Genomic DNA, 19,104 nt, shown 5'->3' on the forward strand with positions numbered 1-19,104 from the left:
CACATCCATCAAATCACTTAAAAACTTCAACAATCTTTACTCTAAATCCACTCCACTTTGACCTTTAATCCCCTTAAACCCTTAAAGTGAACAAGAAAGGCTTCACACTCTAATCCATTTGAATTCATGATCTCCTTCCCCCTCTCCCACCAATCAACGTTGAGGGAGAAGGAAGAGAGAAATAATTAATAACGTAAATTTGAAATAATTAAAAATATGGCTTTTAAAATTATTTTTAGAAAAATAATTAATAACGTAAATTTGAAAATTTTTCTAAGATAAGGTTTAAAAAGTAATTATTAATTATAAATTTTATTATTACATTATTTTATAAATATTTTTTTAATAAAATATTTTATTTTCATTTATACATATTAATATGTTTTCTACAACAAATCAAACTTATATAATGATAATTTTTAATCATTTTTAAAATAAAGGACAATTTGGTAATCTTGTTTTTCCTTGATTTAAATATAATTTTTATTGTATCACATCTATCGAATTACTCACAAACTTCAACAAACTTTACTCTAAATTCACCCACTTTCACCTCTAATTCACTTAAAGTGAACAACATAAACTTCACATTGTAATTCATTTGATGTCATCCTCTCCCTCTAATCAACCTTGAGGGAGAAAGAGGGGAAGGAAGAGGGAAATTCTTCTATTTTTTAATCATCTCTATTATGTCATTGTTTCAGGATGATATCAAGATTACAATTATGTTCACAATTCATTTTTCAGCTTAATTAAGAAAATGATATAAAAATATGACTTATGAAATTATTTTTACAAAAATAATTAATTACGAAAATTTGAAAATTGTTATAAAATGAGGTTTAAAAAGTAATTATTAATTATAAAACATTTTATTAAATTTTTTTATAAATAATTTTTTATTAAAATATGTTATTTTCATTTATACATTTTAATATTTTTTATACGAAAAATCAAACTTATATAATGATAATTTTTAATTATTTTTAAAATAAAGGATAATTTGGTAATCTTGTTTTTTCTTGATTTATATATAATTTTTAATCTATCACATCCATCAAATCACTCATAAACTTTAACAAACTTTACTCTAAATTCACCCACTTTCACCTTTAATCCACTTGAAGTGAACAACACAAACTTCACATTGTATTCCAGTTGATGTCATCCTCTCCCTCTCCCTCCAATCAACCTGGAGGGAGAAAGGGGAAGGAAGAGAGAAATTTTTTCAATCATATCTGTTATACAATGGTTTGAGGGTGATATCAAGATTACAATTATGTCCAATATTTATTTTTCAACTTAATTAAGAAAATGTTTTAAAATATGGCTTTTGAAATTATTTTACAAAAATAATTACTTACGAACATTTGAAAATTATTGTAAAATAAGGTTTAAAAAGTAATTATTAATTATAAATTTTTTTATTATATTATTTTATAAATATTTTTTTATTAAAATGTTATTATCATTTGTACATTCTAATATTTTTTATACTACAAATCAAACTTATATAATGATTATTTTTAATTATTTTTAAAATAAAGGATAATTTGGTAATCTTTTTTTTTTGATTTAGATATAATTTATAATCTATCACATCTATCCAATGACTCACAAACTTTAGTGTAAATCTACATATTTTCACCTTTAATCCACTTAAGGTGAACAACACACGGTGTAATTTACATGATGTCATCATCTCCCTCTCCCTCCTATCAACCTTGATGGAGAGAGAGGGGAAAACATGATTCATTGGACAAGTGATCCTTCGTTGGTCGAATGACACGAAACTGTTTTGGACCTGCAACTTGGACTAAAATTTTATGTTGGATATATCTTTTTTATCTTCTAAAACTCCATATTCTCAAATTAATCTTCAATTCTTCTAACTTATAATTTGAGTAACCAACTTTGTGGATAACTGATACCGTTGATAATAATTGGTTATTCAATAATTTCTTCATCTTGTTAATTTTTTTAGTCTTCGATCTCCACTTATTTAAAAAAAAAATAACCCAATTATTTATTTTTTCCCTTTTATTATTCAATAAAACATGAAATTATATATATATATATATATATATATATATATATATATATATATATATATATATATATATATATATATATATATATATATATGTGTGTGTGTGTGTGTATGAATGAAGGCAATCATAATCTTCGATCTCACCGTAAAATTCTACGAGAAATCATTATATACTTCAAAAATTATTATATAATTTAACAAATTAATTTATGTGATGTTTGATAAGTGTTATTATTAAACTATATATTTTAAATAAGCACTATGTAATTATTTGTAATGGTGGAGACAAGGAGACGTACTCTGTAAGTTTTTAATATTTTTCTTTTTATAAAATGCAGAGAAAATAAAGCTTTATAAACAGGCACATGCATGAGAAGGAACAGTGCATTATATATTTGGCACATTCTAATTGGGCAAATAGATAATGGAGACACAAAAAGCTGCACTTTGCCTTAATCAAACTTAGCCTGCTCTAGTAATCATAGACATATATAATAAACATCAATTACACCTACATTTGACAAAAACGAAAATGTTGACGGATCATGAAAAATTAATTAATTTTGTATGTGTTAAATGGTCAATAACTTATTTTTCAAAAAAAAAAAACAGTTAAAAATTAAATAAAATTAACTAAAATTATGTTGGAAAACTGACAAACTAAAAACAAAATAACACTTATTGATACGTGTAGATTCACTGTTCTTAAGGACTTATGCGCAGTGTGTTGCACAAGTCTCGTAGGATACAACAGGAACTTTTCAGATTGTTTCGAAGATCTCAAAATTAGCAATTGTCCCAACAATCTTAGAACTAGCAAGAAAATATTTCTCTTTATGAAAAAATTAAAACCACGACAACAAAAGAAAATGAAAGAGAGAGAAGAGAGCCAAAAAAAATTGAGGTGTTTTTAGGAGAACAAAAGACCACCTATTTATAGGTGATGTAAATGAGAGATGGTGATAAGTTAAAATAACTTATGATGAATATCTTGTAACAGTCAACCACGATCATAATATTGTAAATACCAAATCGAAACTGTTCTAGCCGACCAAATTGCAAATGCAATAACCAAATTTTACAACAAATTATACACGATTTTTCCCCAAAAAAAAATACTCAATATGTTCTTTTTTTCTTTTTTCCAACCATAACATGAAAAGAAGATCTCAAAACTCTTAAACAGAGCCTAGAAACCTAAGTGTTCCCAGAGACGTGGTCAGCACTTAAGTCAGCGCACTAATTTATCTTCATGACCTTTTTGTTCACTCAGAAAAAGGCACCAAGGAATCGTATCCCCCTACTCTCCCTCCATTGGAATCAACGATATAGATGCGTTTTACTCCATATTATTGGAATATTAAAATCAACTTAAGTGGTTTGTTACATATATGCACATAATCATGAATGAAGAAAACTTAAGTTTGATCCCATTATAAAATATACAGAAACTTTTGCTACATTCCATGAACCAAAAAGAATATAATTTTGGGTGCAACTCTATTGGAGAGAAGTAATGACAAAAATGAGACATAGAATGACACGTTTCATAGCTAGAGCGCTAAACGAATGATATGATTCTGTGCAGGCACGTAAGCACAACTAGTTTTTAAATGGAACCCTATGATACACTCTTCACCCTTGTTTAATGCTTTTGTGATTGCCATTTACATGTTTTGTAATATTCGAGGGCCACACAACATATTTTATTCCTATTCGGTGGGATTCTACATATTGCATCAAACTCATGTTTCTTGCACAGGTATCCTAATAATGTCTCCCAACAATAGAATTCAGACTGATGCAAATAATGTACATGTACTTTATTTATTAATTAAACGAACTTTCATAGAGGAAGTAACAGATGCAATCAATGAAATAGGATTCAGAGTTTATATGCGGAGAAAGATCACAGAATAAATAAATATAATAAAGTTTGCTTATAGTGGATGAATAACAAAAGTCACTATGTTGATTTTGAAAAGTTTACAAAAATTCATGGGTTAACTAAAGTAATCTTAACTTTTCTTAAAACATCTAGTTTTTTTTTTCTATATTATAAACTTAAGTATTAAAATTGTAATACATTCATGGTTTGAATATAAAGGTATGATACATTCTTCAATATAACTACTTTTTCATGTATTATTTATTAATATTTTTTGTAATAATTATTAACTCATCTAAAATGACTTTTATATGGTTAACCATGTGAAAATACCTACTACACCAATAATATATATCAAAATTAAACTGTTAAAAAATAAAAGAAATAAAGTAACTGTCGATGTCTAGGGATTTCTTTAAGGTAATGCAAGAATATATCGTGACACTTTTAACTACAGTGAAAAGGACTCAAAATTTCTTAAATATGAAACTTTTAACATAATTAAGAGATTTAGTCATGTAAGAAAATGTTATAAAATTTTACATTTGCCTTTGGTATAGATGATACCTGAAGAACACAGAATAATGTGATTTCAGTGAAAACGAAGGTTGGTAAATAAACTTGCCAACGAAAAAGGGTTCACAAGCTAAGAGAAAATGAGCATAATTACGTGAGAAAGAGAAAGATGTGAAAATATTAAAGAATGAAAAAAGGTTAAATTAAAGTGGATATGAATAAGAAAGTTAGAATTTGTTCGAAATTTTTAACGTAAAATAGTATATAGAAAGATAACTAATGATCACACTTTTTAAAAAGAATAAAATTTAACTCACTATCATGTGTGTGTCTCCATTGTTTGAAGTAATAATGGACGACCTAGCCAGCTAGATCGAATAAACATCAATAGAGCTATCCTAATGCATTATGGCTTTTTCACTTGCCGCATGTATATACACCATTTTCCAATTTTGTTATACAATTGTATGTATTAATTTTTTTTTTAAATTGTTTAGACTGTTATTTTTAATTTTAATTATAAGCTTAAAATTACATTTTTTTTCATTCTTTCGTTCGTTTTTTCCTTGTCGAATTAATAAAATTTTAATGATTTTATACATTTATCATAAAATTAAGAGAGATGAAGAATAATAAATAACCGTGAAAATTGACTATAAAGTATAAAAGTTATATAATAAGAAATTAGATAATATATTAAAAAAATAGTAGTACATTAATTATATATAAATATGGTAAGCTATCCAAATAGTTATATTGTTGTATTGTGATTTTCTTTAAAAAAATATTATCATAATAAATCAGTTAGTAGTAAACCTTATTATGTTTTTTATTTCACTGGTGTGTTATACAGATAATACAGATCAAATTAAACTGGTATAACTTTTTTTTACATAATTAATAAACTTATATAAAAGTGAATTCCGATGATTTATTCGTTAAAAATTTTATGTTATTATTATGCATTTGTTTAAAATGACAACAGTCAGGTGATCAAACAATTATATATTTAAAAAATATACAATATATCAATTTTATATAAATTAGACAGTAATAGTTTTATAGTAATACAAAATTTATATCTATGATTTATGGTACAAAAATTCATTCTCTCAATTAGGTTAGAAAGAAAATACAATATGTGTGTGTGTGTGAGAGAGAAACTAAAAGATACAACATGGTCATCCCATTTTATATATCCACTAACTATGAAATATGATTTTTTATAGAAAAAAAAAGAAAAAAGGCCTCAAGGTTTTTTTTTTTTTTTTATGGTTATGCCCAGAAATAATTTGAATTTTTCATGATACTTCTTTAGATTTTAAATATAAGAAAAAAATTCTCATACAGTAATTTTTAATTATTTTTGTCACATTTAGTGAATTAGCTAAAAGATTTTGTTTTCATGTTTTACTTCTACTTTTCGTATGAAAGTAATTCAATTAAATGTTAGTAAGACTGTTTAATAAGTGGATTGAATTGTTTATAGTCCGAAAGAGTTATGAAGGAATCTACATTAAAAAAAGAAGAAGAGTCTTGAATGAATCTATATTTTATTGATAACAATTGTAATAAATATTGAAATTAAAATGTGGCTTAAATTTGCAATAGAATAATTTGAATTAATTTAATACATAAAAAAACCGAAACACTGTTGCATTGCATATAAAATTTCTGCATTTCTTTCCTTATTTACATTGGGCAGAAGCACCAGGTTGACTAAGGTGATTCGTTGGGTCCAACAAATCTTTAGGTGGAGCCCACCACTTGCTTTATTACCCCACCAAGCTACTCAGCGGAGCATTCCGCATCTGCCAAGTGTATAGCCTCACACACATGCCACGTGCCATTACAACACCACATTCCAACCACTACTTATGTTCCCGCTTCAGCTACTCCATCTTCATTCACTCCACCCTTCACTTCCAAAATGAACCATTCCGAAAAGTTCCAACAACGGTGCGTGGCTTCCCTCAAAACCCTAACACCCCACATCACCTGTCTCGCGGTCCACCGTAACCTCCTCTACGCCGCCTCCCTAAATCTCATCAACGTCTTCGACCTCTCGCATTACACCCACATCGACGCCTTCAACCAAAGCCCTGCCTCAGGCTTTGTCAAGTCCATCGCCTTCACCAACTCAAGGGTTTTCACCGCTCACCAAGACCGCAAGATTCGCGTCTGGCTCATCACTCCCTCCAAACGACATCGTCTCCTCTCCTCCCTCCCCACCGTCACCGACCGTCTCCGTCGCTGCATCGTTCCGCGAAACTACGTCAGCGTGCGCCGCCACAAGTCCAGGCTCTGGATCCAGCATTGCGACACCGTCTCCGGTTTAGCCGTGAACCAGAGGCTCATGTATTCGGTTTCGTGGGATAAGAGCTTTAAGGTCTGGGACTTGTTCAGTTTCCGATGTTTGGAGTCCGTCAAAGCGCATGAGGACGCGATCAACGCTCTGGTTGTTAACCGAGATGGCACCGTATATACGGCATCCACGGATGGGAGCATCAAGGTTTGGAGAAGGGACTGCGAGGCGAAACGGCACGTGTTGGTGAGCACCATTGGGAGGCAGAAGTCGACGGTGAATGCGCTTGCGTTGGACGGCGGGGGCGCGGGCTTGTTTTCCGGCGGTTGCGACGGCGAAATATGCCGGTGGGAGTGGGGGTGTGAGGAAAACGGCGCGGTGAAGATGGAGACGTTGAGGGGTCACAGTGGAGCCATACTGTGTCTTATCCACGTGGCTGGTTTGTTGGCGAGTGCGTCCGCGGATCTAACGGTTAGGATCTGGCAACGGGAGAGAGGGAGGAGTGGGTATAGTTGCAGGGCGGTGTTGGAAGGGCACGAGAAACCGGTGAAGTCGTTGGTGGCCTTTCCGGGAGGTGACGATGACTCAAACGGCGTCGTTAGGCTATTCAGCGGAAGCCTAGACGGGGAGATTAAGGTGTGGGAGTTGTTTGGTTCGGCCCGATTCTGCGTGCCTAATTAACCGTTTGAGCACGCTCTTAGTTGGGTAGGTTAAAACCCTGAAACTAATTGTGAGTGTGCAATTACTACATATGTAGTTAAATCCAGAACTTAACCAGATTCTAAAGTCCATTTCGTGCTACATAAGGAAAGTCTCTGATAATATAGTTTACCTTTCAAACCCCTTTAAGTAAATTACATCAAAATAATTAGGAAAATTTGCAATTAGGTCGTCTGATATGATATGATGTTGTGCATGCTTATATTTCTTTCTAATTTCAAGTAGATATAGAACTTGTTGTAAAAGTTATATTCACATCGACAATGAACACGTTACATAAATAATCTGCAAATATTGTTACAAGATGGAATAAGAGGATTGGTTGCAGGGATCTAAAAGATAAAACAAAAATTGAAGAAAATGATCTGTGCAGCATAAAAAACATGCATGCAACAAACGTGATGTGGTGGTGGTTGTGGTTTCATAAACAATTGAAATCATGATATGACTATTTAAAACCATAAAACAATATTACAGTCTTAAAATTAAGCCACAGATTCTTGAATACTAACATTTTCTATTGTCCGAAAAAGATACGACCAAATATAGATAGCCTTTACCAATGCGATAAGAATTGTTTCTTAATATTTATTATGCATGTAATTAAATTTAAATAGTGATTAGATAGAAATAATAAAAAAAGCGGTTGGGTTTGTTGAAAGCATATCACTGTGTACAATCTCCCGCACCATAGATCACTACGTATCCCGAGGTCATGAGGAACAGCGTGCAATTCATGCTTCCATGGTAATCTTCCCATTTTCTTGGGAATCAGAAGCTTTTGATTCCTTTGCTGTCTTGCGCCACTGTACTGAATTCAGGACCTCTTGCACCAGACCATTTTCTCCAAATATTCTTCCAAAGATGATAGACTGTTTTGAATTTTAATTCAAAAAGTTCTTTTTTTTAAAGTTGTATGAGAAGATTAGTTTAAAAAGTTCGGTACGGATATGATATTAAGAGCAGTTCTGTAGACTACGTGAGTTACAGTTGAATAGAGACGGGAAAAGAAGAAAAAAAATTCATAACTTTCTATTTTTTCCTATAATTCTCTAGGCAGTGATTTAGTTCTTTAACATGTTACTTTGATTTATTTTAGTTGTCTTGTTATTTGTTTTTAAATTTAACTCTTCAATGTGTTAAAAATGTTCAATTTAACTTCTAATTAATTTTGATTCAATTTAATCATTTAAAAAAAATCTTTTTTATTCTTTTGTTTAAGGCCAAATTAATAATTAAGTTCAATTATAATTTGTATATACATATTAAAACATTTTTTTATAATTTATATATTAAATCACTTCATCTAAATACTCAAATTATTTAATTCTTTATCTCTCGTCTAAATACTCAAATTTGTTTACATTTAAATAGAGTGATTTGATGTATAAATTTTAAGAAATTATTTTAACACGTACGTATAAGTTGATATTAAACTTAATTATTAATTTAATCTCAAATTGAAAAAGACAAAATTAAATGTTTTAGTAAAACGGAAGACTAAATTGAATCTTTTTAAAAGATTAGAAGTGGAGATGGCAAATAAACTCGTCCCCGTGGATATTGCCCGAATCCGTCCTCGTTTTGACGGGAAATCCCCGCATTGACTGGGTATGGGTATGGGTATGGGGAATCCCCGACTTTTTACAACTGGGTATGAGGATAGTTATGGGGATATACATATCCTCGCCATAATACTTGTCCCCGCCATATCTCTCTCATCGTTTAAATTATTAAAATATTCACAATTAATTAAGTAATTATATATATATATATATATATATATATATTCAATTTTTTATTTCTTCTAATTATTTGGTTTGTCATGAAACTCATTTGCATCTCCAAAATATTTTTCATCTTATCATTAACATTTATGTAATTATGTTAAAATGATATATGTCAATTAAATTTTTTTTATGTCTCATATTTTAATATTTTTATTTATTCTATATTTTCCTTTCACATGAGTATGTTTATTACTCTTAATTTAAGTGTTTAATAGCATAAACCTTTCATTTACTAGGTAATATAAAAAAAATCTTTACTTATTTTTATTAACTTTTGTTTCATTTAAAGAACTCTTTTGTTTTGGTAAAATAATTATTTCTCTCAACCATTGAGTATATATATTGATATTTGAAAAGTGTTATTAGATGTTTAAGGTATTTTTCATTTTATCATAACCCTTAATTATACATTTATTTTCCTTTGTGCGGTCTCTTTCAATAGTTTCTCATTTTGTTTCTAAGGCACACATTTGTTAATTTTTTAATATTTTTATTTGTTGTTTATTTTCATCATGTAGAATATTATTTCAATATATTTTATCTAATTATTTTTTATTTTTTAACTCATTATATCAATCATACTGTAATTTTTTCACTATAATTGTATAAATAACTTTTATTTACTACAATATCAAAATTTAATGTAATTGTCATGAATATTTTTTTATCACCATCCAACATATATTAGAATTCAAAAGATACAATATCTATGTTAAAATTTTATTATTATGTTTATTATTTTTTATTTGCGTCATTTTGATTAAGTGATGTATTATCATTTTTATTACTGTATAAAAAAAGAGATACATTAGAATTTAAAAAATTGAAGTAAACAAACATTTAAAATATATTTTAATTTGAATATTTGTTTTCTTTTAAATTTAAAAAAAAATAAAAATATATTCATTAATGTTTGCAATTTGCAAATTTAATAAATGTTTTGATTCTCATGAAATTTGTAAACAATTATGATTTATTTAAAAGTATTTGATATCGAAGAAACAACTATCCTCCTAATATTGAATATTTGATAATATTAAGTTTTTTTTACCGTAATTTTTTTTTATTTTATAAAAATTAATTAAAAGTTATATTGAAGTAATAGAAAAACGGGTACGGGTATGGGTACGAGATTATACCCGTTACTCAGTGGGGATGGGAATGAAATAAAAGTTTGATACCCGTTGAATTTAGGTATGGGGATGTGGATGAATTTTTTTTACGGAAATGGATATGAGATAGCAAAATCCGTCCCCGCCCCGCCTCGTTGTCATCCCTAATCAGAAGTTTAAATTGAATTCAAAAACAAGACTAAGTCAATAATTAAGTCTAAAAGAAATAATACTATTTATATGCCTTCCTTCCCTCTTTATTTATTTTGTTTCCTCTCGTCTACTGTGTTTGGTAAATATTGAATGAATTATTTGGTGGGGTGAAGCAGTTCAGAGTTGTAAGCAATTATTTTCCTATGGATCGACTTGACAAGGAAGAAATAAATAAATAAAGTAAGTAAAAAGAAAGACAAAAAAAAAGAAAAAAGATAGACAATTTAAAAAAAAATGTAAAAGTAACTACTAATTTTAAAAAATTTAATAAATAATTAAAAGATAAAATTAAAATTTTGAAATAGGAATAGAAAAGAAAACATTTCTTTATATATAGTTATAGGTATTTCATATTTTCTAATTATTAAAATTTTGTAAAAAATCTGGTTTATTGCAAATTTAAGTAGAAAATTTAAACAAAATATAAAAAAACTTTTAGCAGTTATGATAATTTATTTTTCATTAATGATTTTTTTTTCATTTTAATATTATTTTGTAATTATTTATTATTAAGTACAAATCATTATATAACCTATAATTATCATAGAGCTATATAATCAATTATCAATTATGAGTGGACAACAATTTTTGGAAGTCACGTATAAGGTTAAGTTAATATATATATATATATATATATGGACAACAATTTTTGGAAGTCACGTATAAGGTTAAGTTAATATATATATATATATATATATATATATATATATATAAAAGGCGGATGCAAACCTAATTTTAAAAGTCGATTTTGTAAGATCGAATTAAGCTTAAAATTCACTTGTTAATAATAATTATAAATATGTATAATTGATTATGTTTATATATTTGTGTGGGGGTGCTTCGATACCTTTTAAAAGAAAAAAGTTTTGATATTCAATGAAAACATTATATGTGATATCATTTTAACTCACATTATTTAATCATAGAAATCGAAGAGACTAGGTGTTATCACCTACCACCACCACTATCCAACAATTACGGTGTGTACCTCGCCATTCAACCCATCTCTCACGGCCACCCAGTCCTTACTAGTGGTGGTGCCTCACCTCCTCTCTACATGTCAAAAAAACTATTACTTGCGGGTATCCTCGTATGAAATATGTAATCGGTAGAAAATAGATATTGTAATGAATATTTGTGGGTAACGGGAACGAGTTTATACTCGCATGTTAATAGGATGGGTATTGATAGTATATGTACTCGTGGATAGTTGTATCTGCTACACTCTAATTTAAATTAAAAAAAAAAGAACATGATTAGAATATTAACACATTGATTTTGAATGAGTTACTTTTTATGAATTGGTTTTAAAAAAATTTCATTTCTTTATAAATTGTCATTCAACACTCTTTAAATGAATTATTTGGACTTTGTTTAAAATTTATAAATGTTATATATTATATTTTATTTGAATTTACAATTAAAATATGTTGTTAAATATTTTTTTTGGTTAATACCCGCGGGTACCTATCAATATTCGTGAATACTAAAATAATATGCAAATACTCATATAACGAATATTCGCACAAATATGGGGACTAATACGGAACAAATATTTATCCAATGGGTAGGGTATAAGAAGCTACTACTTGTACCTACTCGGCCTACCCCATTGACATCCCTACCCTTGTGCATCCCTTTCGCATTTTAACTTGAGAGTTAAACAATATTTAATTATAGAAGGGATAATGATATTTTGACTTAAGTGTTAACATCTCCACCACTATCCAACAACTAAAGTGTGTGGCCCTCCATTCAACCCACCTTGCATGGCCACCCAACCTTTTTGCTAACCATTCCTTGCCGAGGGTGGTGCCTCACCTCCACCACACCTCCACCATGCATCTTGCCTTTGCATGTCTTTGTGGCGCACATGTTTCTTTGGCGTACCTCTGTGCAGAGGCGGACCAACGAAGGGACAGGGGGGAGCCGTGCCCCCCCAACATTTTTTATTTATTTTTATTTATGTTATATGAATTTTTTTTTGTTTTTAATTTTTTAAATTATGTATAAGAAATTTAATGTTTTGGAATTTTTTAAATAATAAAAGTATATATTGGGAATTGATAAGAATTAAAATAGGTATCTTTTTTTATTTTATAAAATATAACATTTAATGCTAATAAATAATAAAGCATAAAATTAAATTTAATAAAAAATAAATAAATTTATTAAGATATTTTTTATTTTCTCTCTCACTGTTTTTTGAGTTTCTCACATATTGTATCCACTTTAGACTTTTACTTGTTTTGTTTTCTTTTGCTTATGAAGAAAAAAAGAAAGTTGAACACAAATTCATTATTTTGTGCTCTCATTTTTGAATGCTTTCTTCTATTATTGAAGAGAAAAGTAATTCTTTTTTTCTCAATTGATAGTGAAATATTAGTTTAATAATTAATATTATTTTTTATCTCACGAGCATTTGGTATATTCATTTTTATAAATATCGAAGAAAAAGCAATGCACTAAGTGTTTTTTAATAACTGATTTTTAATTGTGACTTGATTATCATATATTTTTCTTTTATTAATTACGTATCACAAATTTTATTTAGATTATGATAAATTATCTTTTAGTATTTTTTTTTAAAACATAAGTATATTGATGAAGAAATAAAAGAATAAGTTAATTATTTAAAAGTGATAAAATGGAAGCTATTGTGAGGAAGAAAATAGAAAAAATCAATCTTTGACAAAAATAGGAAGTCAATTATATCTACTTGATTGATTTTTTAAGCTGTCTCGTCTTATTTTAACTCTTCTTGTTTCTACAACTATATCATAAAGATAATTTTCTACAATGAAAATTATCAAAATAAGATTGCAAAATAAAACGGAAGATGAATTTTTTTGCTGACGATATGATTATTTACATTAAAAACAAAATATAACTAAAACTTTTAGTATTGATTCAATTATTATTAAGTTAAATAATCTTACGGATCCATAATTAAATATATAAATTTTAAGTATATTTTGGCAGCCCCATAAAAATGGAGCAAGTTCCGCCACTGCCTCTGTGCATCTGTGCTGCATCGAACAAAGCAAAGAATCATAAGTACTAGAGACAACTTAGAAGATCATAAAATAAAGTTTGGTTAGTATGTATAAACCATGAGAGAAGGAAGCTTGCGCACAAAAACACGTACAAAAATGTATAAGAAGTTTTTGGTGAAAAATCACTCAAAGAGAACTTGTTTAGTGATTTATTAGAACCTTTGTTCACTGTATAGATTATAATGTATCATCATATAAAGAAAAAAGTAAAACTTAATAAAACGGAATATTTAATAATAATAAAAGAGATAAAAGAATAATATATATATATATATATATATATATATATATATATATATATATATATATATATATCGATATAAATAAAAGGAGAAAATATACTGTGAAATGCATTTTGATTGGAACGAAGAAAACTTAGTGTTGTACACTAACGGTGCATCCAAAGAAAAAAAATAAATGATCAATTGAGTTTTAAAAATCACCCCAACTTTAAAGAGGGTGAAGCTAACGCCGACCTCCTAGGTCAAAATCCAGGAATGTCATATATCATATTTTCATTAAATTCATGTGAAAAACATTAAAATCCATTTTTTTTTCGAAAGAACACCAAAGCCAAATAACACTTAAAAAAAAATACCCATTTGATTGAAGATGTTGTATCTTCATCACAACGCAACTCGACTTTGCCTTCATTTGTCGTAGAATAAGGATTAGTTTGTGGGTCTCACTAAAACTTCCATTCAGATCACAGGGATTCAAGTGATGCAAACGCGAAGAATTAGTGTTTTGCGTTGTCGACAACAGTAAAACATTTGATGCAAAGTGATGCTGAAAAAAAGTACTAGTGATAGTGTCACCTCCTCAAGAGTATAGTAATGAGAATGAGCCACCTCCAAAGCAACATTAAGTAGCATGTGTTGAAGCAACATGGCTCCGAATAATGTGCTGATAGTGCAGATAACAACTTCAAACTGGTTGGATATATATTTTTTTTCTCTTAAGAAGAACTACCAATCCCATGAAATTCACTTTTTAGCGTACACATTCTTTAGATTGCATATCATTTTCACTTCCAGGTGATGACTACAATTCTTGCAATCTTTCATGTTGGGTTGAAAATAAGTTTATTGGCAAAATTGATGGGATAGGAAGGTCAAATGTAACATTAAATAAAAATTAAAATGTTGGTCTATGTTTACAAAAATAATGTGATTTAATATATATTTAATAGAAATAATTAAATTTATTACCAACTTATACTAATTATAAAATTTCACACATTTAAATTTATAGAAATAAACAAATAAGATAACAACAAAATAACAACATCACTTAATTAAGAGAACAAATAAACAACAAAAAATTAATTAAAAAAATATAATTTTTTTTAATATTTAATAAATTTTAAGAAAATTTAATAAAAACTTAATTAAAAATATTTAAATTTATCATAAATTTTAAACCTTAATTAAGTAGGAGTGAGCAATCGGTAAATAAGATCACATTCAGATTCAACCGAATCAATTTAGCATAACTCAAATTTATTATTTTAAAATTCATATTCGATTATTTAGTTTATGGGATAAGTTGGATTCAAATTGTTCAAGTTGCGGGTTAAAATGGTCAAGTTTTTCGGATTATGAATTTATATTTAATTAAAAAATTTTGATAAAAAGAATTGTTTGACATAAATACCGAGAACTTTTAAGTAAAAGTTGGGATGTATAATTTTAATAATGATTATTATTGTGGATTATAATTTTATATAATTTATTATTGATTTTTAATAAAATGCTATCATATTAAAAATTAGAATTAAAATATATTTACAAATTTAAAAATATTAGTGAAAAGAAAAATTATACATTATTTTTACATGGTATAGTGTAAATTATTGATTTTTGTTGTTAGTGTAAATTATTGATTTTTTTCAAACGAAAAGATAATATTATTTTAATTAATGATTCACGTTAAAACACGTAAAAAAAAAAGAATGAAAATAAAATTAAACTTAATAAGATTTAAACCCGTATCTGATTGAAATTATTAATTTTATTTATTCAATATGATCTGGTGATCAAACCCAATCTCAATCTCACTACTGCATCTTCAAATTTGTTTTTAATATTTTGGATTGGGTGGGATATAGTATTTCTTTCTATTTTTTTTATAATTAAGCGCTGTTCTTTTATTTTCTCATACACATCTCTTATTTATTTTGTCTCTATTTCTCCGCGGCGGCAAATTATGCGAAATGAAAAGGAGATTCCCATCCAAACAAACATGTGGCGAAAATAAGCGCACAGTAGCTAGTTTTCTGACTCTTGTGTGAGGAAAATTTGTTGAACTTTCCTACTCTAATTTTATTTCCCTCCAAATCCAAAGGCGTGTTTGGTGAAGGCTGTGGCTGTGCGATGGAGGAAGTCAGCTTGGAGTGTGTACAGCCCTAAAACCCTTTCCTTCCCTCTCTCTTTACAACGCAATTAATGTATTCATTTTCTGTATATCTCACTTCCTCCTTCAAATTGGTTAACAGGATCTCATTCATTCCATTTTGAAGCGCTTTTGGACACTGCGAGCCCTTGGTCCCACACTTCTTCTCTCTTACCCTGCTTTCCTTCCCACTTTATCCCCAATCACTAACTTCTTTTTCTTCTCTTCCCATTTTCAGAGCGGGAAAATGTTGAAGCTAACGACGCTCCGGATTCCGAGGTTCTCTGCAATTTCCTCACATTTCATTTCTAATTTTTTTCTATTCCTCGTAATCCTTTTGTTTGTGTTTGTATCTTCACAATGATATAATTTCTGAATTTCCCTTCTTATGCTGTGTGACTTCCAAAATTTGGGATTGTTTTTGCGCTGTTGTTTCCAATAATTACTTCGCTAACCTACCCGATTGTTACGATTACAAAAAAGTAGATCTGCTCATATATTAGGATTCTGTTAAGTTTACTGCGTTGGATTTTACTTTTGATACTACGTTTCTATAGCTTTTTAGAAACCTTGCCAATCACATTTATGTCCGTATTATTACAGTAGTGTGAAGTGACGTGAGGTCATTTTTTTGTTAGTGGTTTAGGTTTGGTCTCTTCTATTGTACCTATTAACATATGGTACAGTCCCATCATTTATTTTTCGTTCACGAGTGATCCACTTATTGTCAATGCAAACTTACCATTAGTTTCTTTCCTTCTGTCTTATCTCGTGCTTTGTTCATTTGTGTTTTGTAAGTCTTGTTCGTGAGGTCTTTCAATTTCAACCGCTTTATTAGCTACATGGTGCCTATATATCATATTTCAGAGTCTGGTGATTTGGTGCATACGAATACGCTTGTCACAAAATCTTATTCAATCTTTACTTTTGGTCGCATCCTTCAAGAAAATTATATTTGAAACTCTGATCATATAACCCTGAATGACAATGAACCCAAAAGTTTAATATAACCCTGATCATATAACCCTGAATGCTCTCTGGCTAAGAAATTAAGGCCCTTTTCTTTTATCAGCAAGAAATTTTGGCAGTTGATAAGCGTTTGAAGTTAGTTGTGAAGCTATTTATGTATGCAAGGAAACTTTTTGTTGGATTTTGTAATAGATGAGAGATCTATCAGAAGCCTGAAATACAAGGAGAGTGCGTAATTTTTTTAACATATCACATTGTAAAATACAACCTTCCCCAAATTTTTGGTAAGGGAATTGGCCCTGGTTGTTTCCCTTCCAATTTCTTGTATTCACTGTTTAGGTTTTGCTACATTTGTTTTGAGTTTAAGATGTCTATATATCTATTTGAACAAATACCTTGTTTTTCATAGTATATTTTGTAATTTAGCTGACTGGGTGCCATCAACAGCAATAACATCCTAACCTAAGTAGAATCTACATTCTCTAATATTTTAGTTATTCTCTTGAACTACATGATATCCCCTGCTTCACTGTTGCATTCGGTTTACTGCTACAGGTAGGAGTTGGAACATCCAAGAAGAATCGCACAACTTCTGGTATTTATTCCATGTCTCCATTTTTCATTCTATTGATGGATTTATTCTCTGGGGGTGTTCTGTGATCAGGTCACGCCATGGTTCTGTTTTTGCAAATTGAACATTTGCTTGTTTTACTCATTCCTTCATCGTTTCTGATCCAGCAAATGGCAATGCTCTGAAGCTTACCTGTGAACTTCTCCGGCTTTTTATCACAGGTTTATTCATGTTATAAGAGAAACGCGTTGTGCCTGCTTGGTCTTGACTATAAGTTTGCTCATAATCTTTTTAACTTTGACATAAACCTTTCTCTTGATGCAGAGGCTGTTCAACGTGCTGCTGCTGTTGCAGAAGCGGAGGGTGCTAATCAGATAGAACCAACTCATCTTGAGATTATTCTTCCTCAGTTACTATTAGATTTCTAATGCATTTAAATTACTTATATGTAACTTCTACTTCCCCGCATCGTCAATTTAGTAGAAAGGACATTTAGATTTGTTGGTTCGAAGATATGTCATATACAACTAATTCTTTCCAGGGACATTGAAAGGGATGAAAACTGTCTATTGAAGTTGTTCCTTCACTAATTTTATCTTAACTATTTTGAAGTTGAAGTCTACATTTTCATTTAGTTCATGTAAGAAGTGTAATTTCTTTTTGCTATACAGAAGAAAAAAGAGTAAAAACATTAATGAAAAATGATTAAAATAGCAAACAAGACAATAAAATTTTTAAAAATCAATTGGGAGAAAAGCTTTAGTCCAAGATATAAAGTTAGCTTTAGTTCTCAGGGTGTATCAGTGATTCAAGGATATGTATTTCCTCTTACAAAAAAAAAAATTGTTCGTTATTAACAAGCGTAAGAATCAACCATTAGAGAACCCTATACAGAGATCCACTACTAGTGAACTGCAGACAACTAAAAATTAAGACTAAAAGAATTGTAATTTTATTATTCTAATTGATTTTAAATTACCCTGGTAATTTGAGACATGACTCTTTTGCATAACTAAATTGCATTTTTACAAAGACATCTCTATTGCAAGAAATATAAATTTAAGACTTGAATCTTATAAAATTTTTCTTTTGAAATGTGACATAAAATTTAAGACTTAAAATATATATCTTGTAAATATTTTTTTTTGTCAATTACCAAATAAATCATTAAATTAAGTAGAGTGCCAGTCATGTAAAATTCTTCTATTTAAGTAAAAAAAATTTACTTAAATAATAAAAAAGCAACTGTTAATAAAATAAGAGGATACAAAAATTACATCTCAACTATTTTATAATAGTCTTAAAAGAGTGGTCGAAACACAATAAAAACAAAATATTTTCGAGTGATGTCCAATGACAATAAAACCTAAAATTAAATATTATAATTAATTCATAGTGCTTCAGAAGTGTTGCCTATTTCAAAAGAAGATGCAGAGATTTCTTGCTTTTTATTTCCTTCCCCCGTTTAATTCCAATGGGTCCTCATTTTACTTGAAGTTTGAGATTTCTCCTTCCTACAT

The 19,104-nt window shown here is 29.0% G+C and overlaps 2 protein-coding genes across 2 annotated transcripts; both read left to right on the plus strand.

The window, feature by feature from the left end:
• Positions 1-6,342: 6,342 nt before the first annotated feature.
• Positions 6,343-7,671, plus strand: LOC114179614 (protein JINGUBANG-like). Its single transcript, XM_028066024.2, has one exon. The coding sequence runs from the start codon at positions 6,385-6,387 to the stop codon at positions 7,438-7,440; it is 1,056 nt and encodes a 351-aa protein (XP_027921825.1). The 5' UTR covers positions 6,343-6,384; the 3' UTR covers positions 7,441-7,671.
• An 8,188-nt stretch (positions 7,672-15,859) lies between these two features.
• On the plus strand, positions 15,860-18,201 carry LOC114177039 (centromere protein X). The gene is made up of 6 exons (XM_028062267.2): positions 15,860-16,049; positions 16,148-16,196; positions 16,283-16,323; positions 17,569-17,608; positions 17,752-17,805; positions 17,909-18,201. Exons 1-6 carry the CDS (start codon positions 16,026-16,028, stop codon positions 18,010-18,012), a joined length of 312 nt encoding a protein of 103 aa, XP_027918068.1. The 5' UTR covers positions 15,860-16,025; the 3' UTR covers positions 18,013-18,201.
• The last annotated feature ends 903 nt before the right edge of the window (positions 18,202-19,104 follow it).

Source organism: Vigna unguiculata, chromosome 3 (assembly GCF_037176805.1).
Source record: "Vigna unguiculata cultivar grain cowpea cultivar isolate G323 ecotype 2 chromosome 3, ASM3717680v1, whole genome shotgun sequence".
Classification (NCBI taxonomy): domain Eukaryota; kingdom Viridiplantae; phylum Streptophyta; class Magnoliopsida; order Fabales; family Fabaceae; genus Vigna; species Vigna unguiculata.

Coding starts and splice junctions, on each gene's coding strand:
- LOC114179614 (XM_028066024.2), top strand. CDS start 6,385: ATGAACCATTCCGAAAAGTTCCAACAACGGTGCGTGGCTTCCCTCAAA.
- LOC114177039 (XM_028062267.2), top strand. CDS start 16,026: ATGGAGGAAGTCAGCTTGGAGTGT. Junction 16,050..16,147: donor AGGAAGTCAGCTTGGAGTGT/GTACAGCCCTAA, acceptor ATTGGTTAACAG/GATCTCATTCATTCCATTTT. Junction 16,324..17,568: donor ACGACGCTCCGGATTCCGAG/GTTCTCTGCAAT, acceptor TTACTGCTACAG/GTAGGAGTTGGAACATCCAA.